The 25,014-nt window shown below is 47.7% G+C and overlaps 1 protein-coding gene across 4 annotated transcripts; it reads left to right on the top strand.

Moving 5' to 3' along the window:
- The first annotated feature begins 946 nt into the window (after nt 1–946).
- FBXO38 (F-box protein 38) lies at nt 947–21,316 on the top strand. Of its 4 annotated transcripts, none has more exons than XM_069028700.1 (22): nt 947–1,033; nt 3,132–3,276; nt 4,331–4,464; nt 5,556–5,719; nt 6,054–6,219; nt 6,550–6,687; nt 6,963–7,100; nt 7,450–7,543; nt 7,814–7,944; nt 8,207–8,377; nt 8,622–8,764; nt 9,599–9,827; nt 10,447–10,566; nt 11,234–11,413; nt 12,665–13,354; nt 15,024–15,124; nt 15,296–15,398; nt 16,353–16,519; nt 17,574–17,719; nt 18,858–18,961; nt 19,169–19,282; nt 20,222–21,316. In XM_069028700.1, exons 2-22 carry the CDS (start codon nt 3,149–3,151, stop codon nt 20,398–20,400), a joined length of 3,540 nt encoding a protein of 1,179 aa, XP_068884801.1. In that variant the 5' UTR covers nt 947–1,033; nt 3,132–3,148; the 3' UTR covers nt 20,401–21,316. The 4 variants fall into 4 exon arrangements, with proteins under 4 accessions (XP_068884801.1, XP_068884800.1, XP_068884802.1 ...); XM_069028699.1 differs by having other exon boundaries at nt 3,135–3,276; XM_069028701.1 differs by lacking the exon at nt 947–1,033 and adding an exon at nt 1,254–1,469 and having other exon boundaries at nt 3,135–3,276.
- The last annotated feature ends 3,698 nt before the right edge of the window (nt 21,317–25,014 follow it).

The raw sequence follows: 25,014 nt of genomic DNA on the forward strand, positions 1-25,014 counted from the left end.
AGCCTTGTTACCCAATCCCTTGGGGTTTGCATGAAACATGACTTTAAAATGTTGAGGAAATTGTGATTTCTGCTGAGATCCACCCAAACACAGTGATTAAAACATGGCTTAAGTATAGACCTTCATAATACTGCAAATACACGTGGAAAGGCAACTGGCAGGACTTTTTGGGCACAGGGTAAAGACTCTCCACGAAAAATCATTTACAAAGCTCCCAGAGAGCATCCGAAGGAGGAACACGGGGATGGGAAGGGTCTGGAGAGGCCATAGAGGAGCAGCTGAGGGCACTTGGAATGTTCAGCTGGAGGAGACTGAGGGGAGACTCCTCGGGGTCTGCAGCTCCTCCGAGGGCAGCTCCGATCTCTGCTCCTGTGACAGGGACAGCACCCAGGGAATGGCTGGAGCTGTGTCAGGGAGGGTTAGGTTGGATATCAGGAAAGGTTCTTCCCCCAGAGGGTGCTGGGCACTGCCCAGGCTCCCCAGGGAATGGGCACGGCCCCGAGGCTGCCAGAGCTCCAGGAGCGTTTGGACAGCGCTGCCAGGGATGCCCAGGGTGGGGCTGTTGGGGGGTCTGGGCAGGACCAGCAGCTGCACTGGGTGATCATGGAGTGGTTCGGGTTGGAAGGACCTTAAAGCCCATCTCATCCCAGCCCTACCACGGGCAGGGACCCCTCCCACAGCCGAGGCTGCTCCATCACGGTGACTCCTGTGTGTCCCTCCAGCTCAGCACAGCTGTGACTGTAACTGCGCGCTGCCGGAACACTTTTATTGAATCACATCCCTCTCGCTCTGTGCTGAACGAGCGCAGCCTGCGAACCGGAGCCCCCGGAGCCCTCAGCGCTCGCCCCGTCGGGGCCGGGCGGTGCCACGCTCAAGATGGCGGCGGGGTGGGGCCGGAAGCGCGGGCGGAAGCGGAAGCGCGGGGCGGAAGCGGAAGCGCGGCGGCGCTGGCGGAAGGGGCCGCGCAGGAAGCGGGGCCGGGGCTCCCCCGCGGCCACAACCGGGGCGAGGGCGGCGAGGGGAGCGAGGGCAGGTGAGGGCAGCGAGGGGCAGGGGAGGGGGACGCGCCGGGCCCGGCCCCTGGCGGCGGCGGGGCGGGGACACGGAGGCTGCCGCCCCCTGCCGGCCCCGCGGCGTCGGGCCGGCCCCGCTGTCACAGGCCCTGGGGGCCTCTCCGTGAGGGAACGGCGGCGGTGGGGCTGTGGGGAAGCCTGTCTTTCTGTCGCTTATCTCGGCACAGATCACCGCGTCCTCGCGTTTTCCCCTTTCCTTAGGGAGCGCCCCTCTGTACCCGGCGCTTGCCAGGCCGGCCCTGGCTGCTCTCGCCGCGTTTTTCCTCATTTTTCGTTTCTGCGGACTCTCCCCATGGATTTTTAAGCTTTTTAAGGTCCGTGGGGTATTTGCTCATCAAGAATGGAGCGCGTCGAGCTGTTGTTTCATCCGACGTTCATTGTCGGGAATTAATTGAGGTGGGGGCCGCAAAATCCCATTTGGTTTATTGAATATATAAAGCTCTTTGCTATGGAGATTTGTTTTTTATTTTTAAATGAGGTCAGCTCGCTAATATAGAATGAGCTGTTAAAGCTGTGCTCGTAGGCTCAGAATAGCCCCAGGAGGAGCTTTTATTGTGCAGAAACTGCAGACTCATAGAGACAAATCCTTCTTTTTCCCCTCCATGGCAGGGGCGGGTTGTGCTCGTTGCAGTTGTGTCTAGCAGGGTTTTTCCTGCTTTGGTCGTTAATATTTTTATTTCTCTTGCCTTTTGTCCCAGTCCTTCTGCTGTTCTCTTTCCTGCTGGATTGTTTCCAGCTCGTGGCTGTGTCAGTCTGGAATTCTTTAGGTTATGTCCTGCCCTCTGTTCAAATTGAGTTATCCCAGGTGCCTGGGAATCCATGTAATGCTTGCTTTCCTTGGAATTCAGTTTATAAATAATTAGTGTGGGGCTTTGTGAGGTTGATCACCCCAAACTGAGCCCTTCCAGCCTGCCCAGAAAAGAAAAACCCAGGGTCTTCACTCCTGGCTGGAGAATTCCCCCAGTCCAGAGGAGCACGGATCACAGGCACAAGGTGGGGATTTAGTTATTTGAATATCCCCCTTTAAAATCACATCATGGCAACATGCAGTTATTAACTTAAAGTGCACCCAAAACGTCTGAAACCACGTGTTTTGCAGTAGTTAGACCACAGTGAGGCTGTCAATATTTCAAATTTTGCCATCACAGGGAGGCTGCAGCAGAGGCCTTTTCCAAAATCTGTCTTTTTTGACCAGTTGTTTTTCCTCAGTCCACTGAATTTTGGCATCCAGCCTGTTAAACTCAGGTTCACTGAGCTGGTGATGCTTTGCCCTCCTCGTTCTTGTCCTTATGTTAGAATAAAATGAATCCTTGCCAGGTACAGTCACGAAAGGATCTCTCAGCATCTGCAGAAGGTGATTTTCTGTCAGCACTAAGTTCATATTTATTTTAGTTGCCTATTTGTTGCTTCTCATAATAATTGTGGGTGTTTTTAAAGGAGCTGTTGTGATTGCTGTGCCTGTGTGTGCTGCAGTGTGGAGGGACACAGTTCAGGAAGGAGCAGAGGATCCTGCACCTCGCTTTCACAATGACTCTCAGTTTTTCTATGGCTTTGATCTTTTACTCAGCAACCTGAATATTTTCCTTGGTGTTCTCACCTCGAAGAGGAGCTGGTTTGAGGGGTTTTAGTAGGGCATTTTTGGAGAATGATCAGCAGGAGCCCATTTCTTCAACAAGGAAAAAGAAATCATTTTTCTGCTGGACGGAGACTTTGGGCTTTTATTTTTCACTGGAACGTTGTCGTCGGTGCTGAGTTGGTGATCTCTGCACAACTTTCCTGTGACTGATTCCAGGGTGGAATCTCTGAAGTCTGAAGACTTTTTCTTCAGCAAAAGAACTGATCTCTGGTTCAACCTGTGGAGATTTCCCTCTTTGTGACTCCCTCAGCTGAGAGGGTCTGTCCGGTTTGTCTGATCGTCCGCAGGTTATGTCTGAGCCCTTCTGTCTGATCAAACCACAACTTGTTTTTTGAAGCTTAACTGCTGCTTCCTCCTCTTCTCTGTCCCTGATGTTTTTCAGTTGCCCTGAATTTCCTAACTCTGTGCCCATTTCCTCCCAGCAGAACTCGGTGCAGAGATGGGGCCCCGGCGGAAAACTGTGAAAGCGAGCGCAGTGAGCAGGGAAGGGGCAGGCTCTACCAAAGCTGAGGAGCCAAAAGATTACATGAACCAACTCTCTCATGAGGTGCTTTGCCACATCTTTAGGTGAGCAGCCTGGCAGAAATCAATTTAGTGCTTATTATTTTATAGTTCTCTTGTCTTTTTTCTGACTTTACCTGCTTGTGGCACCCAGGAAACTGTGGATGTGACACCCAGGAAACTGTGGATGTGACACCCAGGAAACTGTGGATGTGCCACGAGTGAATTGGTGGATAAAAAAGGATGGCAAATGTTTTTTTCAGTCCCCAAAATTCATCTGGAAACTGAAAATTAATTTATGAATGTTAGAATGAATAAGAAATAAATGAATCAATTCTGTTATAAATATTTATTTTAGAGCAGAAGTACACCTTGGGTAGGGCACAGTTGAGATGATTGGGAATTGTTGCATCTGCAGAAGGGATCTGGGATGAGGATGGGACCTCCCCTGCAGCAAAGTCGTTCTCCCAGATGTTCACTCAGCCCTGTTATCCAAAAGTAGCACCTCACCAACAAGTTCTTTGGAAACAGAAATGCTCCACAATATTTGAAATTGAGCTTGCAGTATGTGCTAGAAAATAGAAGTAACTTAATTAAACCTGTTGAGGCAAATGGCTTGGTCAGCAGGGTTTGGGTTGGTTTAAATTAAATTTAAGGACGAAATCCTTCCTTGTGAAGGTGGGCAGGCCCTGGCACAGGGTGCCCAGAGCAGCTGTGGCTCCCCCTGGATCCCTGGCAGTGCCCAAGGCCAGGCTGGACATTGGGGCTGGAGCAGCCTGGGGCAGTGGGAGGTGTCCCTGCCATGGCAGGGCTGGCACTGGATGAACTTTAAGGTCCCTGCCAACCCAAACATTCTGTGATTCTATGATTTATTAGAGAACTAACTCATCTGTGTGTTTAATATTGTATTTGTATGAATGTTCTGCATTCAGTGTCAGAAGCTGCTGAGTCACTCTGCTTAGCAGACTCCCCGTTTCACGGGAGCCCAGCCCGACGGTTCTGCTCGAGCAGCCGCCGTGCGGTGTTCGAAAGCCCCACGTTGCTGCAGTCAGGCTTTGGCTTGTGGCAGGTGCTGAGGGCTGCAGCTGTGCTAAAGCAGGGCTGTTTTTGCTCTCCCAAGGTACCTTCCCTTGCAGGATATCATGTGCATGGAATGCCTGTCCCGGAAGCTGAAGGAGGCGGTGACGCTGTACCTGCGCGTGGTGAAGGTGGTGGATCTGTGTGCGGGGCGCTGGTGGGAGTACATGCCCACAGGTGAGCCCCCTGCTGCTCCCTGCCACTTACCTGTACCAGAGAAACCTCAGATTGCTTGGATGTTCCATTCCTTTGGGTGGCTGCCTTGAGGAAGGGTTTGCCAAGTTTCTGTCTGTGTGTAAATACAAATTTTGGGTGTTGCTGCGTTAGGTCAGAGGTTGGACTTGATGATCTCAAAGGTCTTTTCCAGCCCAGTTCATTCTGTGATTCTGTGACTGGGGGTGCTCTGTAGCCACCTGTCAATACAATCTGTGTTTGTCTGATTGTTGGAAGGGAGTTTATCCAAGGGTTATGCCATGAAGAGGCTGTTTGCATGCAGGCAGCAAAAAATGCAGTGGAATGAGAGAGCAACTCATCTGCCAGCACTTAACAATGTGAGGATAAGTTTTGATGTCACACCTCGAGTCACCTGCAGATCAATAGATAAATGTGTCAATCTAGGTGAACCCTGTGAGTACCAGGATTTCTGTTGGGTTTAAATTGCACTGCTGGGATTTGGTGGGGGACAGAACTAAAAAACTTAGACAACTTACAAACTGATATTGATTAGGGCTGGTATTAGGCAAGTGTTTAGACCTAACCTAAAATTGGTGTAAATGCAGGCAACTTACCCAGTTAGAATCCTTTTTATGTGCTGAATTACATTAGAATAAAATAAGAATATATGAAGAAAGAAAATATGCTTTAAGAAACCATCCTGTTTCTGTGAGAAATGTGAGCTGTGGTGAATAATGAACTGAAATAAGGGATCCAGCTGGGATTTTTTTTAGCCATGGAGTTGATAAATGGAATTCCAGGAAATATAGGCACACAAGCCTTCATGTGAGGAGGGAGAGAGCACAGTTAACCCTGCAGCCATGCTGCTCCACTGAAGGAAACCTGTAGCAAACCTGCAAAATTCAAGGCAGAAGAGTATTTAGGTCATGATTTCTAGAATGTGGAAGTAAAAGAAAAGCTGTTGCTTCACCAAGTGCATCTTTCAACATCACAGAACTTGTACTGCCACATAAAGAGAGAAGTGTGTTTGGCTTTCCCTTCGCAGCTGAGTGTCTGCTGCCACACCAATACCAAATGTGTTGTTGTTGTCTTAGGTTTCACTGATTCCAGCTTCCTAACGCTGCTGAGGAAGATGCCAGACATTGAACAACTTTATGGTCTTCATCCCAGGTATCTGGAAAGGCGCCGAGTCCGTGGCCACGAAGCTTTCAGCATTCCTGGAGTTTTAGAGGCTTTGCAGGCCTGTCCAAATTTGCTGGTGAGTGGCTGGCTGGGGAGAGAACCTCCTTCAGCACTGTTAAAAGTTGTGACAAGGACTTGGTGCTTCCAGGGCTTTGGTTTAGACCTGGCTGCACAGGGAGCAGTTAATTGTGACCCTATTTGCCAATGACAGCTATTTTTAGTTGCATCACTGGCAATCCCAGGTGCTCTTAAGCCCAGCAGTGAATTAAAGCTCTGATCCCTCTGCTTTTAAAAAGACAAGTCTTGCTAGAAATTAAGTGATTTAAGCTTGCATTCTGTAGTTTACATGGTAAAGAGGATGTTGTTGTTGAACTGGTGTTAGAGCATTTGCTTTGCTTCCTTTTATCCAGGGTGTTGAGACCTCTCATTTAGAGCTGGTGGAAGCTATTTGGACATACATGCCCCAAGTCCACATTTTAGGGAAGTTTCGTAATCGTAATGGTGCTTTTCCAATTCCTCCTGAGAACAAGCTGAAAATTCCTATAGGAGCTAAAATTCAGACTTTGCACTTAGTAGGTGAGTGTGGTCGTGGTGAAGTAGTTGGCTTCAACACAGGTGGATTTAAAGGCATTGAAACTGCAAATTTGTAATTCTTTTGAGGAGAGGGAGTTTGGGCTGTGGCATCTTGGAGATCTTAGTTGGATATCTGATAGCAGGTGCAGAGGGCAAGTTCTAAAGAATTATTGCCAAACCAAGGTGAAGAACTTGTGTTTCAAGTGTTCACAGCTTTTCTCACTTGCCACAAAGCACAGAAAAGCTTCCTTTTGAAAGCCAGCAATTTGTCATGCAGCTGAATGGTTTAAAGCTTGTTTAAAATGTTTGTTTGTTTTGTTTATGTATTATTAGGGGTGAATGTCCCTGAGATTCCTTGTATCCCAATGCTGAGGCACCTTTATTTGAAGTGGGTGAGACTCACCAAACCACAGCCTTTTAAAGATTTCCTTTGTATCAGCTTACGTGCTTTTGTCATGAGGAACTGTGCTGGTAAGAGGGATTCTTCCTGTCTGAAGGGGATGGTAGAGCATGTAGGAAATCTGGTTCTGTTAAAGTCTTGGAATTCCACATTCTGAGATCAGCCCTTGCTTGATTTGTGGTGTTGGACAGAAATCTCTCCCTGTCCTATCCCTTGCTTGGTGCTGTGTGCTTCTGTTGACTTCCTGCTCTGGAGGGACGTGTGTGGATGTGTTTTAATTCTTCCATGGCATAATTCAGGGAGAAGTGAACAATCTGCTTTGTCTTTCTGGCCTTGTTGTGTGCAGGACCCACAAACTCTCTGAAGTACGTTCCCCTGGTGACAGGCCTGGCTTCTGCCAGGAATCTGGAGCACTTGGAACTGGTCCGTGTTCCATTTCTTGGAGGACTTATCCAGCACGTGGTAGAAGACAGCTGGAGATCAGGTGGGAAACTCCTAATCCCTCACACTTCACCAAAAATAAATGAATAAACTAAAGCTTTAGCAAATTCTGGAGGTTTTTTTTGTCTGTAGCATATCCTTTCCCGAGTGTTATTTCCAAGTTTGGAACTATCATCAGGTTCTGTATTGGGTATAATTTTGATATTCTAACTGCAATTAACACTTAATGAGCTGCACTTATTGGTGAGCAGAACCAGGATTGGAGGAGTTGGGTGCAAGTATTTGTTTTCTTGCTTTGCTAAAAAAGGTCAAGACAACACTGGTGCAAATGTGTCGGGCTGAAGGCTGTGGTGTGAGACTGAAGAGTAAGAAGGGTGTTCTTTATTTGCCAGGTGGTTTCAGGAATTTGCACACTATAGTTCTGGGAGCTTGCAAGAATGCACTTGAAGTGGATCTTGGCTACCTCATCATAACTGCTGCACGAAGGTACCTCCCTTCAGATGTCTCTTTGCTTCTCCTTTTTCAAAATAAATGTCTTAGGAATGATGTCCAAGAGACAACAACTGTCAAAGTCTAAGGAATACACATTTAAACTTTGCATAACAGGAGTGTTCTGTGATTAAAATAACTGCAAATACCTCTGAATCCAGCCACTGCTGGAAGAATTCTCTGATTTTATTAGGACAGGGCACCTTCTGGAGTGTTTTCTGTGTTTTGGCCTGAATTTTGATAGAAGCAATTTTGAATTCCCCGCAGGTTGCACGAAGTGCGGATCCAGCCTTCCTTGACCAAAGATGGTGTTTTTTCTGCTTTGAAGATGGCTGAACTGGAATTCCCACAGTTTGAAACTCTTCACCTAGGCTACGTTGATGAGTTTTTACTACAGTGTATGACACTTTTTATGTACCTAAAACCCCTAAGGATTACATAAATTGCTCTGTTCTCAATCGCGTTCTCAGTGATTAATAAGAATATTAACGTTGCACCTATTGAGGCTGCTGATCTCATACGGCCAAATCTGGTTTTCCTCACTTCCTGAAACTGACAAAGCTCAGCTTTATTAAAGGAATGATCTGATCAATAAGGAGTTAGAAAATCCTGCTATAAAAGGCAAATTTACTGCTGTGTCTGCTCCTCTCTCTTTTATAGGTAAAATGACGAGTACGGACTTGGTGAGGTACGGCTTGGCTGATGTGGTTGAAAACCCAGGAATTATTACAGATATTGGTATGAAAGCTGTAAATGAAGTTTTTTCTTTCATCAAGTATCTGGTCATTTACAACTGCCCACATCTACATAACCCAAATAATTGGATCACAGGTATTGCACACCTTTGAAATTTCAGAGCTATTCTATGAATTTCTGTGCTAAACCAGAATTTCTCTGCTCTAGTACTGCTTGTTCTGTTGTTAGTAAGTACAGTAGATGATGCTTGCTTTGGGGCCATGGTGATGCTGGGAACAGGATGGAGATACAGAGGATGCTGCTCTCAGATCTGAAAAGGGAGTAATGAACAAGGAGTGAGGTGGGAATCCCTCAGGAACGGCCTCTCTTGTGTTCCCAGATCACTCGAGGTGGACACGCCTGGTTGACCTGACCCTGGTGAGGTGCCACGCCATCAAGCTGGACTCTTTCAGTCAGTTCATCGAGTTACTGCCAAGCTTGGAGTTTATTTCTCTGGACCAGATGTTTAGAGAGCCTCCAAAGGTAAATTCCACAGGATGCTTTGGCTTTTTCTTGTTGCCAGGATTTTTACTTGTTTCCGTTTCATTGGCAATCCGGTGTTCTCCTGCTGCTGTGCAGTCTTTTCAAAGTTGGCATTATTTAAGGAGATTGGTAAGAAATTACTTTGATTTGCAGTTGCTTTTAGCATGGTCTGCTGAGGAGAGTGGTGGTGCTTCTGCAGATGGGAGCAGTGGCAAGGAGAGAATGTGTGACCAGAAAATAAAACTCACTGATTCTGTCAAGGTCTCTGCTGCTGGTTCACTGTGATGCTGCTTTTGATATTATTTTTTCTTCTTAGGCCTCTCTTTACAATACTAAGAGGTTTTTATGATTTTTTTTACTGGGTGAAATGGGGGTAGTTTCCCTTTTGAAGTGTTTTCAAAACTTAGGAATTTATTTCTTCATGTTGTCCCCTCCCACACTGTAACACAAATCCGTGGTAAGCTGCTGGCATGGAATGGAAAGGGCCCATGTAAAACCTGCTTCTTGTGGTCATTAATGGTGCCTTGAGGCTGCTGTGTGCTGGGAGACTCTGATCTGCTGCTCATGTTGATGTAATGATCCCACAGCAAATTAACAGATTAACACAATTAATAGATTAAAATTAAGTGCTTTGAGGAGTTCCCTTTCATTGGGAGTTTAACTGCAAATTTTCTGAGTTGCCAACCTGAAGATGGACATGTGCTCTCAGGAAATCTGAGAGACAGATTCCCTTTCACAGACAATTCCAGCAGAGTGGTTTTCCTGTTGCCATCAGGGAATGTTGACATAACAAATCCATGTTTTCAAATCTGAATTCCTGCTCTTTGTTTCCAGGGTTGTGCTCGTGTGGGCCTAAGTGCAGGCACGGGAATTGGGGTCTCCTCTGCCCTGGTGAGCAATCAGAACTCCAACAATGACAATGACAACAACAACAACCACCAGAACAACAACAACAACAACCCCAACATCCACCACAACAACCACCAGCACCCCAACGAGCAGAACGAGGAGAACGAGCTGCGCCAGGAGGGCCCCGCTGAGGAGCAGCAGATTGGGGCTGAGGGTAATCCCAGGGCACCTTTTGGGGGAGATTTTCAGCTGAGGGTAATCCTTGGGGTACTTTGAGGGGTGATTTTGTCTGCATTCCCCCTCACATAGGCTCCTGGTGAAGATAGGAATATGCATTGAAAGCTTGTTGCTCTTTCAGCTCCTGGTGTGCAGCTTGAGTCTTTTCTGTGCCACATCTGTGCCAGCTGTGTGATAAGAGCTGCCACAGTGCAGAGCTGGCTGTCACTGCAGCTGTAGGCTCTGTGTGACATCCTCTGGGGAAGTGCCAGGACTCCTCAGGGCACAGCTGGCAGAACATCCCAGTGCTGGTGGTGTATTTTTAATATTTCCCAGCAAAGACTGAAGTCATTGGAGGGAATGAAAATGTAAATCCTGGTTATGCTGCCCTCTGCATAGAACAAAACTTTTGAGGAGGAGGGGAAAATCTGAGTGAACTAAACCCCAACAGTTAGGCTGGGCTTTAGCTACAGAGATGTAGAACAAATCTGTGGGAGACTTTGTGCAACCCAGAGGCTCATCAAGGGAATCAAGGCAGCTATTATTTATTTCTTGTGGGTGCTTGAGGGCTCTCTTCATTCTCTTTCCTATCCCTGACCTCCTCTTGCCCTTTCCAGCCCTGAATGAGATGGAGGAGGTGGCACAGGAAGAAGGGGAGGCTGCTGGGCAGGCCCAGAACGAGCTGCCAGCTCCCAGCCAGGCTGTTGTTCCCATGGAGGTGGATGAAGAGCAAGCAGGTAACTCTGGCTTTGGGAAGAAATCACCTCTTGGTATCTCCCTGGGGGATTCATTTTCCAGTGTAAGTCTGGTTTTGCTTCAGCTGGGTTGTCTGGTTTGGAAGGATGATGTTAGCATATCTTAATTTATTCTGTGTTACTGCCCAGAGTTTTCCTCACATATGCAGGGAGATACCTTGACCTTAAATCCTGATTTTTGTGCTCAGTATGATGAAGGTCAAGGCCTGAATGAGCTTGTCCTGTTGCTCTGTTGGTGTTCATGGCCTTACTTCTTTCACTGCACCACTTGGGTTCTTTTTTGCTTTTTCTCAAGCCAGCACAACTGGTTCCAGTGTTAATTGAATTTGTATTAGTGGCACAAGGCAGTCTTGATTTCTTTTATTGCCACTTTTTGCTGGACAATAACATTTTCTACTGAATATCCCAGCAACCTGAAGTAACATTTCATTGTGCCACTCTTCTCTTCCAAACCAGAATGCTTTCATGCTGAAATGCAGTTATTTTGCTCTTCTCCCATTTAGATTTTAATGAGGGAGCCACAGAATGGGTAGTTAAACTGGCTCAAATTGATTTCTTACCATTTTTTCAAGCAGTGCAGAAAGTTCTTCAACCCTTTAATCCATACTTGGTTAATTTGTACATGAACTGTTGATATTCTCCTTCTCAGGACCAAGTGGAATTCAACCTGTTGTAAAAGCAGCTCCAATTACCATCCATGATTCAGACAGTGAGGATGAAGAGGAAAACATGAGCACTTCCAGAGCCTGCATCTCCAACAGCATTGCACAGAATTACTCAGATGGGGAGGAGAAGAGCAGGGATCCAGTGGAAACCAGAGAACCTTCAGGTGTGCAACATTTATTTGTAAGCTTCAGTCTTTCCATCTGGTTCAGGTTCATTTCTAGCTCAGCTTGGAATGTAGAGTGAAGGTGTAAGGACATATTTTGAGCTCAAATCACAGATGTTGTACAGAAACAGAAGTAGTGGTGCTGCACTGATCAGAAACCTGCAGCTCCTCTTTGGGATTCCCAGGTGGACAGAATTTATCGTGCCTGTGAGCCCCCAGTGTGGATGTCGGTTCTGGTTTGAGGAGGGAAATAATCTGTGTTTGGACAGAATTTTTATCAACTTTTGTACTGCCAATATTGGGGATTTGGGGTTTGGGGTATGTAATGAGCTAAGAGGATTAAGACAGTAGGTGTTAAGGAGGAATTTCTGCATGGAAAGGGTGCTCAGGCCTTGGAACTGCCCAGGGAGGTTTGGAGTGCCCATCCCTGGAGGTGCCCAAGGAAGGGCTGGAGGTGGCACCCAGTGCTCTGGGTTGGGGACAAGGTGGGGATGGGGCACAGCTGGGACTTGATGGGCTGGGAGGGCTTTTCCAACTTCAGTGATCCTGGGATTAAGTTCTGTTATGATTTGTACACTGCTCAGTGGGGGCTTTTATTCACCTGTGAGCTGAGGCTGCTGTTACTGCTGGAAGCGCTGCCCAGACCCAGGAGGGGGAGCTGAGGGTTGCTGCTGAAATGTGAACTTCAGTCCTGTCTCCATTCCTGTTTGATTCCTCACCTTTAAGGAAACAGAAGCCTCTTTATATTAAATATTAGGAAAAAATCCCTCCCTATGAGGGTGGCGAGGCCCTGGCACAGGGTGCCCAGAGCAGCTGTGGCTGCCCCTGGATCCCTGGCAGTGTCCAAGGCCAGGCTGGACATTGGGGCTTGGAGCAGCCTGGGACAGTGGGAGGTGTCCCTGCCATGGCAGGGGTGGCACTGGATGAACTTTAAGGTCTCTTCCAACCCAAACCATTGCATATTGTTTGATTCTGTTGTCAGTGTGCCTTTCATATTGTTGTGCCTGTGTGACAGTGAGCTGCTCTGGGACAATTTGACAGATTTGTGTGACAAACCCTCCAGCACGTCTCCAAAAATAGCTGCAGGACATTACAAAGAGGCAGCAACAGCTACAAATACTAATAATTCCCATTCCTGGGAAGATTGTTGTTGGCCTCTGGGCTTTCATGTGTTTTCAGTAGCCTTCAGCAGAGTAACACTCCCATTGATTTGAGGTTTTCTCACTGTTGTCCCTCCCTTCACTCCTGCAGTGAGCGGCAAAGGCAAGACTCCCCTGCGGAAGAGATGCAGCAGCAGCCACGGGGGCCAGGCCAAGCAGTTCCCCAGTGAGGAGAGCAGCTGTGAGAAGGGCTGCCAGGTGACCAGCGAGCAGATCAAAGCTGACATGAAAGCAGCCAGTGACATGCCCGAGAGGAGCAAGAGCAAGGATTCCTACGGCAGCTGCAGCAGCGCTCCGGGATGCACGGCCACACCCAGCTCCTGCAGCGCTGCTTCTCCCAGTCCTGACTGTGCCCAGCCAGCCCAGAGCCACTCTGCTGGCAGCAGCCCAGCAGCTGGAGAGGAGTCCAGGCACTGTGGCTGCTCTCCTTGCAAAAGGGAAGGCTCCAGCGAGAGGGAGCCTGAGGAGAGCTCCGTTTGTTCCCGGTGTTCCTCCAGGGCCGCGCAGCACAGGACGAGCGGGGGGTGTGATGGGGAGTGCCCCTCCACGAGTGGAGCCTGCAGGGACGGGCCAGACTTTGCACTTAGGACACTGCCAGACTGTGGGGCTGCAGGAGAGCCCGGGGATGACAGGACTAGTGGGAGTGCCTGTGGGGCTGGCAGCCAGGAGCAGAGCACGCAGCCCCCGAGCTGGGAGCTGGACTGCAAGGAGGAGTATCCTCGGAGACCCCTGACCAGGGCCAGGAGCAGGCTGTCCCATGTGCCTCTGGTGTCAGAGCCAGGTAGGACTTACACACAGAGTAACGGCTGAGTAGCTGCAGTGCTGCCATGAGACAGCTCTGAGCTCCCCAGGGAGCTCTGATGTGGAGCTTGTTAGTCAGGGATGTAAACCTGAGTGGTTTGAAAGGGTCAGAGCTTGATGGAACAGAGGTGCCATCACCAGGTGAAATCAGATTTCTCTGAAAGTGCCACTGACTTTTTCCTCCATGCAGCTCTTTCTGTTGACGTTCTCCATACATTCTAACCAGTATTTGCTTTACTCCTTTGGAAAGCAAATGCAGTTTTTTGGTAGCTCTGTCTGCCTGTGAAGACTGTGATTCATTGAAACATGATGAGTGTTTCCCCATTAAAATCCTCCCTGGAAAGGCAGCAGCTACACTTAGATCTGAACAAGAAGGCAAAGGTTATAGCTGGTGCTTTATCAACCAATAAAGAAAGTCATAATTATAATTGAGCCAGGCTTTTGGACCTGCACTGGGTGCTGCTTCCAGGTGTTTAAGGCAAGGTGGTCAAACTTACTGAAAATTGTCCTTTTTTTAAACACCTTCATCCTTCACATTATTGTTTTGTTCATCTGACATAAAATAAAACCCCTGAAGGGCTGGAATGAAGGGAGAAAACAGCGGATGTGAGAGGGGAACTTGCTGTTTCTTTCAAATATGCTTCGTTTCCAAAATAATCACCTTAGTCTGGCACAAGCTCATATATCCAGGATTCTTTGCTGGGAATATCTGGCAGGTGAAATGAAACTGAAAGATGAAATGTGCTGCTTACAGAACCATGAGTGTTGGAGGCAAGGGAAGATTGAGAGCAAATTCCTGCCTCTGTTAACATGGAATGATTCAAACACTTTATATCCTGGTGTTTTTCCAGTTTATTTAATGCTCCCAAGTGTTAACAAAACCTAAATCACCTCAGATGTTCTGCAGGTAGATGCAGCTCAGATTTGAAGAAGAGACCTTGCTATTAAATTTAAAATGTCTTGTTTTCTACCTTATGACTAGTAATTAATTGGGGATCTTTGTGCACATGCCACATTTTAATTAAGTCAAATAAAGCTTAGTTTTAGTAAAATAAATTCTCATTTTGATCTGTTAATGACAGAGAATTAATTCTAGGGCATTTTTTTTCTCCTCCTGTTGGAAATAATGCTGGTGGTGATTGCTTTTCAAAGACTCTTCTGTTAAATCAAGCAGGAATTTGAGGTCCCTGGTGCAGCTTGGGAACATTAAAGGATTTTATACCTGGGCATCCTTTGCAATATTAGGAAAAACTTAGTGACAGTTATAAAGAACAGATTTTCCAGTAGTTTGAGGTGATTTCTAGTATTTAAACATTAAAGCTATTTTGGGTCTTGTATTTGTCAAGGATGCTCTGTTTCCTGCAGAGAACCAAGTGTAACCTAACCATGAATCTTCTTTCCTTTTCCTGGCTCCACGTCTTTCTGTGGTGTTGGACTGTAGGTTCAGCATTCCTGGGTTTTCCCCTATGAAGTTACTCAATGGGAATAATTCTGAGCACAAACCTGACAGTGGGGTTTGAGCAAGGAGAGATTTGTTTTGAAGCCAGGCAGGTGTTTGGATTTACCTGTGTGGGAAAAGTTCTCGTGGGCTGTTCTCAGCTGTCCTGAAATGGAGCAGAGGAGAGATTTTTCCATGTTTTTGTTTCCAGAAGTAGCAAAGCCAAAGCCAAGGCAAACCACCAAGAGGAAAAGGACAGCTGACAAATCCACCAGTACCAGTGACCCCGTGATTGAGGATGATCATGTTCAGGTAAGGGCTTTTCCTTCACTCCCTGCAGCTTTGTCACCATGAACACCTGTTGGGAACTGAAGCTGTATTACATTAATTAATATCCTCCTGTATCTTGTAAAATGCAGATTATTTTTCCTTCATTTTTACCCTGTCATACATTTTTGTCTTTTTTTTTTTTTTTTTCCCCAGGTACTGACTTTGAAATCCAAAAACCTCGTAGGAATCACACTAACAAACTGTGGAATAACAGATTTGGTGCTGAAAGACTGCCCCAAAATGATGTTCATCCATGGTATGTGCTTCATGTCAGGGCTGCCTCCTCCCTGTGGCATTATTGGAAACTCCTGAAAGAATTCAAGTCAGGCCACTGCTCATTTTGTATTCATCAGCTGCATTGCTGATGAATTAGAACTCCAAATATTGCTGCTTCCCACTTCGCATGTCTCTTACAACAGCTTTAATAAGGATTAATATCTGAAAATCAACAGCTGAAATGATCTGACAATTAGGGAGATGAGATGTTTATTGAAGAGTGGTAATACAATAATTAGAAGTTGATGAAATGAGTTTGAGTACCTTGTTTTTTCTCTCATTTCTTCATGCTCCCATAGATTTTTTAGCTGACAGGATGGTACTTTGGCTCCTTGACATGATAAAAATCTGTTTTCAGTGCTGGCACTTAGGTTACATTAGTTTCATGTGCCGGGGTGTGACTGCTCCTGGATTGGGTCATTTATTGTTTTCTGCAACATCTAAATGAAGGCCTTTTCTTCTGACATGAGATCTGGCTACTTAGCAGAAATAAAGGAATTATTTTTTATTCCAGAGTACGTAGAACACACATTGATTTGGAAGGAAATCTTGATTACATGAGCAGCGTTGCTAGAAGGGAAACAGTTTTGTTTTCCACTGTGTGGCTTCACTATCCTCCGTGTTTGAGCTGATTTTGGAAGTTGTGGCAGCCCACAGACCATTTCAGTGAAAGGAAGCAGAGGGAGAAAAAGGTTATTAGATTATATTTGACATGGCCTTTTAAAAGGCCACTTCTGGCAAGTTCACAGCTGAAAAGTTTGATGATAATATGGAAAAAATGAAGAGCTGGGCTATATCTGCTATACTTGTGTAATTTTTTGGTACTTAGATCATTTGTTTGCCTTCTTTTGAACCTGCCAGCCTTGAAATTCTCTGACAGGAGGCTCCTGAGGTTTTTCATTTCCTTTTAATACCTTTATTTGCTCTTTTCTAGCTACAAGGTGCCGTGTGTTGAAACACTTGAAGGTAGAAAACGCCCCCGTTGTGAATCGCTTTGACTACGCCCAGTGCAAGAAGCTCAACATGGATCAGGTCCTGGATCAGATCCTCAGGATGCCCCCAGAGAGGAACAGGATCATTTACCTTCGTCCCATGCAGCAGGTACAGAGCCAGCCTGGATTCTCTGGGAGCACCCCTGGAGCTCTGCCTGGGGAGGGCTTTGCAGTTGAGGCAGGAAATGTTACAACACCACAACTCTGAAATTGGGTTGTTGAAAGCCCAGCAAGGCTTTTATTGCAGAACCTGCTACTTGGATTTTAAGATACTCTGATAGATTAAATATTAAAATTCACTCTCTCCAGTATTCATTGCATTAGAGGATAGTGTAAAATAGGATGCACTGAATTAATTTCCAACTGAATCACTCCAACTGTAAGAACCTGGGTGTTCCTTGGAGCTGTGTGTGAGCAGAGCATCAGGCACAGGGATCTGACATCCTTAACCCATGTCCTGTTAGATTTAGGAGCACCAGAGTTTGGGATACTGAAGGCACCATCCCCTCCTGATGCTGAAGTGTTGCAGGACACTGGTGGGACTGGGAGCCACCTTCTCCTCTCCCATGTTGTGCAGGAGCTGGAAGCAGGCACATTTAGGGAGTTGTTTAAATCATCTGATGAGGATTTATGGGGGCTTAAATTAAGACCTGGAAGGTTGGGAATGTCTAACTTTATCCCTCTGTGGTGCTGCTCCTCTCCTGCTTTTCCTGGCTTGGTTTGCCAAGGAGGGAAAGTTGACTGGACATAAAATCCATGAAATCAGCTTTGCTTTGAAACCACACCTCTTGCTTTAGGTCTTAGAGGACAATGGTAAAAATATTAGGCGAGAACAAAAATCCAAATCACTGATCCCCTTCCCCTAAGCTAAATTCTGAGGAGTGAATGTAGTTTTAGACCATTCTTTAACTGTATGTAGTTTATTTCCACATTGGAGTTGGAAAACACATCAGAAATGAGACATTTCCCGTCCAATTCCAGTACTCAAGAAGCTGACTTGGCAAAGCTGCACTGGGGAAGTTTGGCTCCCCTCAATCCTGTGTTTGTGTTGTTAAAATTCCCTCTCATTGCTGCATTGTCTGGGGATTTGGTCCATGTCTGTTTGCTGTTGACTCTGCAGCCCCATCCCTGTGTTTCTGGTGCTCACAAGTCTTTGTCCCCAGGTGGACACGCTGACTCTGGAGCAGAAGATCTTCAGTGGCCCCTACCCCTACCACATCTGCATCATCCACGAGTTCAGCAACCCCCCCAACGTCCGCAACAAGGTGCGGGTGCGGAGCTGGATGGACACCATAGCCAACATCAACCAGTGAGTGCTGCCCATAACCAGTGAGTGCTGCCCACGGCTGGGGAGTGCTGCCCACGGCTGGGGAGTGCTGCCCACGGCTGGGGAGTGCTGCCCATGGCCACTGAGTGCTGCCCACGGCTGGGGAGTGCTGCCCACGGCTGGGGAGTGCTGCCCACGGCTGGGGAGTGCTGACCATGGCTGGGGAGTGCTGCCCATGGCTGGGGAGTGCTGACCATGTCTGGGGAGTGCTGACCATGGCCAGGGAGTGCTGACCATGGCTGGGGAGTGCTGACCATGGCTGGGGAGTGCTGACCATGACCACTGAGTACTGACCATGGCTGGGGAGTGCTGACCCTGACCACTGAGTGCTGACCATGGCTGGGGAGTGCTGATCACGGCCGGGGAGTGCTGACCATGACCAGGGAGTGCTGACCATGGCCAGGGAGTGCTGACCATGACCAGGGAGTGCTGACCATGACCAGGGAGTGCTGACCATAACCAGGGAGTACTGACCACAGCTGAGGAGTGCTGACCAGCACCAGGGAGTATTTGCCCTCCAGGGACTCTGCCAAGGTGTCCTGGAGCAGCTGCAGCTCCAGCCTTGCTCTATTCTGTCACCCAAATTTTAAAAAATTCCAGTCTACTGAAGACTGAATTCTGGGTGGTGCAGTGTAAAATTCCAGTGTCAAGATGCATTTAATATTAAACAGACTGTAAACCCATATGGGAAATCCTATAAATTCTCCAGCAATAACCACATAATTCATCACATTCATCCAGCAATAATGCAGTTGTACATTGAAGTCATTGGGATGGCTGATAAAAATCTTCAAAGCTGAAAACAAGTTATTTTTAAAAAGGAATTTGCTCCGAGAAATAGCGTTGGTTTCTGTGGTAGGTGATGTTCAGTCAGTATCAGCTCCTGAAAATTCCCAGCAGCAGGGAATTGTGGCCAGTGGCTCTCATCCACTGTCCCTGTTGGCTCTGGTTGCTCTCCCAAGTGAAGGGATGGATGCTGAGTTGGTGCGAGGGTCCTGGGGGAGTTTTCCATGGATTCAGGCTCATTAAAGGAAAGGTTGTGTGTAAGGATTTCCCATTTGGTTTTTCCTCCCTCCCATCTCCCATTTCCTGGCTGTGACCTCTCCCTCCTTCTCCCCAGAGAGCTGATTAAATACGAGTTCTTCCCTGAGGCCACCAGGACTGAAGAGGACCTGAAGAAATACCCCAAGTACCCCTGGGGCAGAGACATTTACACCCTGGAAGGTGAGAGTTGCTGGAGAGCTGAGGGCTCCTGCTCAGCCTCTTGCTTTGCCTCTTCACCAGAGATGTGGAGAGTATTCCTTGTGAGGAAAGAGGGGCAGCTCAGCTCAGTGGGGGAATAAAGTGAGGAGATGCTTTGTGGATTTAGGAGCGCTGGTGCTGCGGGGGTGATGTTTTCCTCTCTGGATCCTCATCCTGTCCCTCTCCCAGGCATTGTGGATGGTGCTCCTTATTCCATGATCACTGACTTCCCCTGGCTGAGGTCCCTGAGGACAGCAGAGCCCAACAGCTACGCCAGATACGACTTTGAGGATGATGAGAGGAGTGAGTAACCTGCTTGGATTCCTCACACAACTTGGTTATTTGCCAGTGCATCCCTTTCTTTTTCAGTTTTCCGGTCCTTAGGCTGGTTTTGGTAGATCTGTTGTTAAGGTAAGCTGGAGGGAAGTGAGAAAACTCACAGAAATTTGACATAAAAGAGTTAAAAACTACTTGAAAACTCTGGAATGGAGATGATGTGGGTTAGAATTCATTGTAGATGTGGCTCTTTCTATTTAGGAGCTTGTCTGCTAAAGTACGATGGTAGGCAGTGCCTGGGGCTCAATTAAAAACCTTGCTGGGTAGCAGAGAAAAATATGTTCTTCCATTACTTAATTAGGAACATCCTGCAATCTTCGTTAGAGGTATTTTTAGTTGATCTTGGTTTGGATATTCTTATCCAGCTCCAGTTCAGGAATATCAAGAGGATGAGGAAGAGATTTTTATTTATGGGTTTATTTTTTAATTTCTTTTTAAAAGTTTATTTTAGACTGATGTAATTTAATTTTATATTAGCCTGACTTAATGCTTGTAGTTCAGTATGAGGCCTGAATTACCAAAAATTGATAAGTGTTTGATTAAAGAGTCAGGATGTTAAAAGAGTCCTGGTGTTAAAGCCATGAAAAATAAGGGGAGCACTGCTGCTTTATCCCTCTAATTGCTGTTGTTTATAGAACATTTAAGTAATGGATGACCTGGAATTATGTCAGAGAGGCCTCAGGCAGAGGGTTTGTGATGCCCTGGGATTCATTTCACTCCCAGACATTTGGACATGAGGATTGGAGCCATGGAAAACTTTCAAATACGTGGAATGCAGGAGAGAACGTTCCCGGTCAGGGGAAGACTCTTCCCTTTGCCTCTTTTGCCAAGCCTGAACGTAAAACCAGCCTGGCTGGTGAATATTTTTGGGAGAAACATCTCCTTTTCCTTGCTGTCTTTCCCCAGCCACCATCTACGCCCCGAGGAGGAAGGGGCAGCTCTCGGCTGACATCTGCATGGAGACCATCGGCGAGGAGATCTCGGAGCTGCGCCAGGTCAGGAAAGGGGTGTTCCAGAGGGTCGTGGCCATCTTCATCCACTACTGTGATGTCAATGGGGAGCCCGTGGAGGATGATTACATCTGAGGGGTGCCCCCAGCCTGCCTTCCCTCCCCCTGGCACTGCTGGCCAAGAAAAAGCAGGATTTTTTCCAAATGCAAAGCATTTCCCACCAAGGCGCCCTCGGCTCTCCCTCTGGCCAGGAGGATGTAGTTAAATGTAAAGTGGAAAGTACAAATTGTATACTAAGAGTTGTACATAGAGGAAACAAACAAACAAAAAAAACACCTTCCTAATACTGAGACTTTATTTCATATGTTTATACAATTTAATTTAAGTTCCATTTTAATGAAGGCCAATAATTAGGAACGGGGAAGAAGATTTGAACTTTTCAGCCCATGCAATTCATAGCAGTATTTTTTTTCCTCACAAACAACAATTCCATTTGCTGTGTTCAAAAGAGTCATCAGAGTCTCTTTTAATCTGTGCCTTTTTCTTGAGCATTTAAGAGTCCAGTCTGAGTAAACCTGTTGAGCACAATCTTGGTGTCTTGTGTGCATTTTTGGAAGGGTCAGAATATTCTCCAGCTGTTGCAAAGAAGGCCAGAAGCAGGGAAAAAAAAAATGTAGAGAATTTGGTGATCTGTGGTAGTTTCTAGAGGTATCCAACCCATTTTTGGGGGGGAAGGAACCCCCCATGTTTAGCACCTTGGAAACAGAATGTTCTCAAGCATTTTGTACTGTTAGATTTCATTTTTGTGGTGTATTTAACTCTGTACTATGGAAATCAAGTTGCTGATTGTTGGTTCCACCCTGTTGAACATAAATCTGCCCATTCTGGCTGGCTGGAAGCTGAGCTTTCCCTTCAGGCAGGTAGAAAAGGGGATGTGGAGCTGCACAGGGTCCATGTGACACAGCCAGGGAGCTTTGGGGCTGGGTTGTGCTCACTCCTGAATGCACATTTGCCATGTGGTCAGTAAAAACTGCTGCTATTTGCCCCAAAATGTGTGTGTGTTGTGTATTGAAAGGTGCTCACGGTGCCCACAGGGGTCTGGGGGGGATTTGCTGTCAGTGCAGGTGTAAAAATGCACTCACAGGGTGCCCAGGGCTTGGAGAGGCCAATTCCCAGCTCTGGAAGTGGCTGCTTGAATTCCCAGCTCTGGCCTGGTCTCTCACCCATGCTTGTTTAAAATTGGTGTTCCCAGCCTAAAAAAAATTACATTTCCTGAGGTAAAAGCTGTGCAGTTTAGAGCATTTTATCCAATTTTGCTCATCATCCTGCTGGTGATTCTCTGAATCTGGGGTAAATGTGGCTAATGGGGATTTCTGTGACTTTTAGCTCTGTAAAATTGAGGTCAAACTGCTCGAACAGCAAAGCCAGTGTTGGTTTTCTCTGCCTCTCTGTGGGAATTCTTGGGATAATGTGGAACTTGAAATACATGGGGTAAGAGGAGGAGAATGGTGCCTCATGGGAGCAGCAAGAGATTTGGGGTAGCAGCATTTCTTCACCTGCTCTGTGCTGACTGGAGGTGCAGCACGGAACACCAGAGAATGTGAATGTTCTTAAATTTGCTTTAATGCAGGATCACAGTCAATGGTTTATTATAACCCTTATATTTAATTAACAATAGATAATGTATTCAGTGATATTCAGCCAAAACAATTGTGACCCTTCCTAGAAGTGTTTCAAGTCCTCTGAGTCATTGATTCTGTCAGATTTACCATTTTAGTCCAGAAAATGTTCCTGAGTTTCTGGAGTACTGTGCCAGATCTCTGGCTGGTATCTCCTAACTCCAGCCTTTGCAGAAGTATTTACACAAATAAAGTGTTTGTTTATATTCAATATTTCTGGAAGCAGTTGAACCTTGCAGTAGTTTTGACCTCTGAAATGTGGCACCCGTTTTACCTGAGTCCACTGTGTCCATCCCTGAGGGCTCTGGGGGAGGGAGGAGCTGGGATCTGCCAGGGATTTGATCTTTTGCCTCTGAGCTTCCCCCTGTCTCCATTTTGTGGCTGTTCTGGGCACTTCTATTCAATCTCCACGCCAAGGGAAGGCTTCCCTGGCTCTGCCCCGTTGAACTTTCCTTGGAGCATCCCAGATGTTTCTGTGCCAGGCTTCTCCTCCCCCCTGTCCCTGGTGTGCAGCAGGAGGAGCAGCTGCTGTCCCTGCAGGTGAGGGGACAGTGATCCTGCTCTTCCCACCTTCCTGCAACACAGGGAATTCCAGCTGGGCCTTTCAGCTCTGCTCTGCTGCTGTGGGTACAAACTGGGATCCATTCCCAGCCCCCAAAACCAGGGATGTTTGCAGCTGGATAGCAAAGGAAGCTTTGCTGGAGCTCCAAGGCAGCGTGGTGAACATTTAACCTACAAGGTAAGGAAATGATAAAGGCAGCTCTGTGCCTGCATCACCTCTGTGCCCTGCTCCCCTCCTGGCTGTGGCTTTGGGGAAACATCCAACAGGAATTTCTTCCCTGGGTCCACTCTGACTCAGCAACAGTGGGTGAGTTAAACCTTGGCTGGGTTCTGTCGCTCCAGTGCAGGTGCACAGTCAGAGGGGTCTCCTCTCACAGCCTCTGAGGAGAAATGAGCACTTCCAGGTCCCTTCAGCTGGGAAAGGCAGGTGGGGTTTGGGAAGTGAGTCTGAGCTGCCTTTGGCAGTGCTTTTCCCACAGCTCCTCCTGGAAGAGGATGCAGAGCTCCCAGCTGGGAGATGCTCAGGTGCCTGGGAAATGTCATCTAAATAGTACAGATGGTAAACAGAGAAAGGCCAGAGTGTGTGTGGGCACAGCAGAGGGGGCACAAAGCCTCGTGTTCACCGTGCTGGGGGTTGCTTTTCCCTCTGATTCAGGAGGAAGGCAAAATCAGTGCTGGGGTTTCAAAGAGAAGAGGATTTTGGAAGTGTTTTTATTTGAGGAAAAGCTGTGAGGAGTTGATGGAGGTAGGAATGTTGCCCCTGCTCTCTCTCCAAGCTGTTCAGGGTGTGAGGAGCAGCTGCAGCCTCCCCCTTGCCCAGGATTTCCATTTTTAGTTCCCAGTTAGCAATTCCAACTCAACCCCTTGTCAGGGGGTGACAGGGACACCCTGGCCCTGTGTGCACTGCATGTGACAACAGGACAGCCAAAACCAGGGCCCATCAACTGGAGAGCTCCCTTCAGCCCCTCAACAGCCACTGGGTGCTGACAGGAGATCAACTGGGGCTTTATTCAGGAGGAGTTCTACAAAACCTGAAAGAACTAAAAGCTTTTGCATCTTTTTATTGAGTTCATAGCAGAAGAAACCAGCAGCTTTCCTGCCTTTTGGCCTGGGAGTGCTCAGAGATGGCTCAGGAACTCCAGTGTGGGGGAAAATGGGATCCTAAAGTGGGGAAGGGTTTCCAGGTGCCAGGTCCAGAATGAAAATGCTCTCCTTGGCTTCAGCACTCCCGAAGTTGGGTGGGAATGAGTCAGAGTCTGCCGTGTGTGGGCTGCCTGCTCCCAAAGCAGCGCGTGGCTGGAGCTGCTCCCTGCTTTTCATCCGTGCTGGGAATGAGGTGGACACGATCTGGACCCCATTAGCTGGTTCTGTGCACGTTGTTAAGTCAGGCTGACACAAATAAATGCCTCCTCTTGCTGAGCAGAGCCAGGTGGGAGTGAATTCCATCTTGAAAACCACGATACTGGGCTGAGATCAGCTCCAGGCCAAAGATATGTGTTAGTAATCCCTGAATTGAGAGGTATTTGGAGATGCAAAAGCAGCTAACAGACTATTGCTGATTATTCACAGAGCTCTGATTCCAGTAGGGGACAGAAGGAGCAGATGAGGTAAAATCAAAGCCATTTTGAGGTGTACTGAATCACAGGCAAGGTGAGCATCATTTACCTCTCAGCTCTGGCTCATGTGCAGGTTTTCAGTGACACATTCCCAGTGTCCGTCCTCCCTGAAGTGTCCTTTGGTGGAACAGACACCCCAAGAGGAGCATCACATGAATCTGTTTGGATGGCTCTGATCCCATGAGCAGCTCCACAGGGACCCTCCAGCCTGGGAATCCTTCAGGTAAGGGGCCAGGACAAGGTGGGGGCTCCTGGACTGCAAACCAATCATGATGGGAACGAATGAAGCTGAACAGGGCAGAATTTCTGTGAGCACGGGCAGGGGGACAGTCAGGACCAGGGCAGGGACTGTCCCCTGTGCTGGCACTGCTGAGGGACCTCGAGGGCTGTGTCCAGTTCTGGGTCCTCAGTGCAGGAGGGACCTGGAGGGGCTGGAGCGTGTCCAGGGAAGGGAATGGGGCTGGGGAAGGGGCTGGGGAATTCCTGGGGGAGCTGGGAAAGGGGCTCAGCCTGGAGCAAAGGAGGCTCAGGGGGGACCTTGTGGCTCTGCACAAGTCCCTGGGCAGCCCCTGCCAAGGCCTGAGCACCCTTTCCATGGGGAAATTCCTGCTGCTGTCCACCCTGAGCCTCCCCTGGCCCAGCCTGAGGCCGTTCCCTCTCCTCCTGTCCCTGTTCCCTGGGAGCAGAGCCCGACCCCCCCGGCTGCCCCCTCCTGCCAGGGAGTTGTAGGAAAAGCAAAGAGGGGCAGCTTCCCCCTCCCTGTTACAGCTCCTGGAGCATCCTGTGGGGCAGCTGAGAAGTGGAACCTGGTGCCACCCTGGGATTTGAGTGCAAACAGCGCCAGAAATGAGCCCGAGCTGAGTTCAGTGCCATGTCCAGAGAGGAGCTTTTAT

Source organism: Aphelocoma coerulescens, chromosome 13 (genome assembly GCF_041296385.1).
Source record: "Aphelocoma coerulescens isolate FSJ_1873_10779 chromosome 13, UR_Acoe_1.0, whole genome shotgun sequence".
Classification (NCBI taxonomy): domain Eukaryota; kingdom Metazoa; phylum Chordata; class Aves; order Passeriformes; family Corvidae; genus Aphelocoma; species Aphelocoma coerulescens.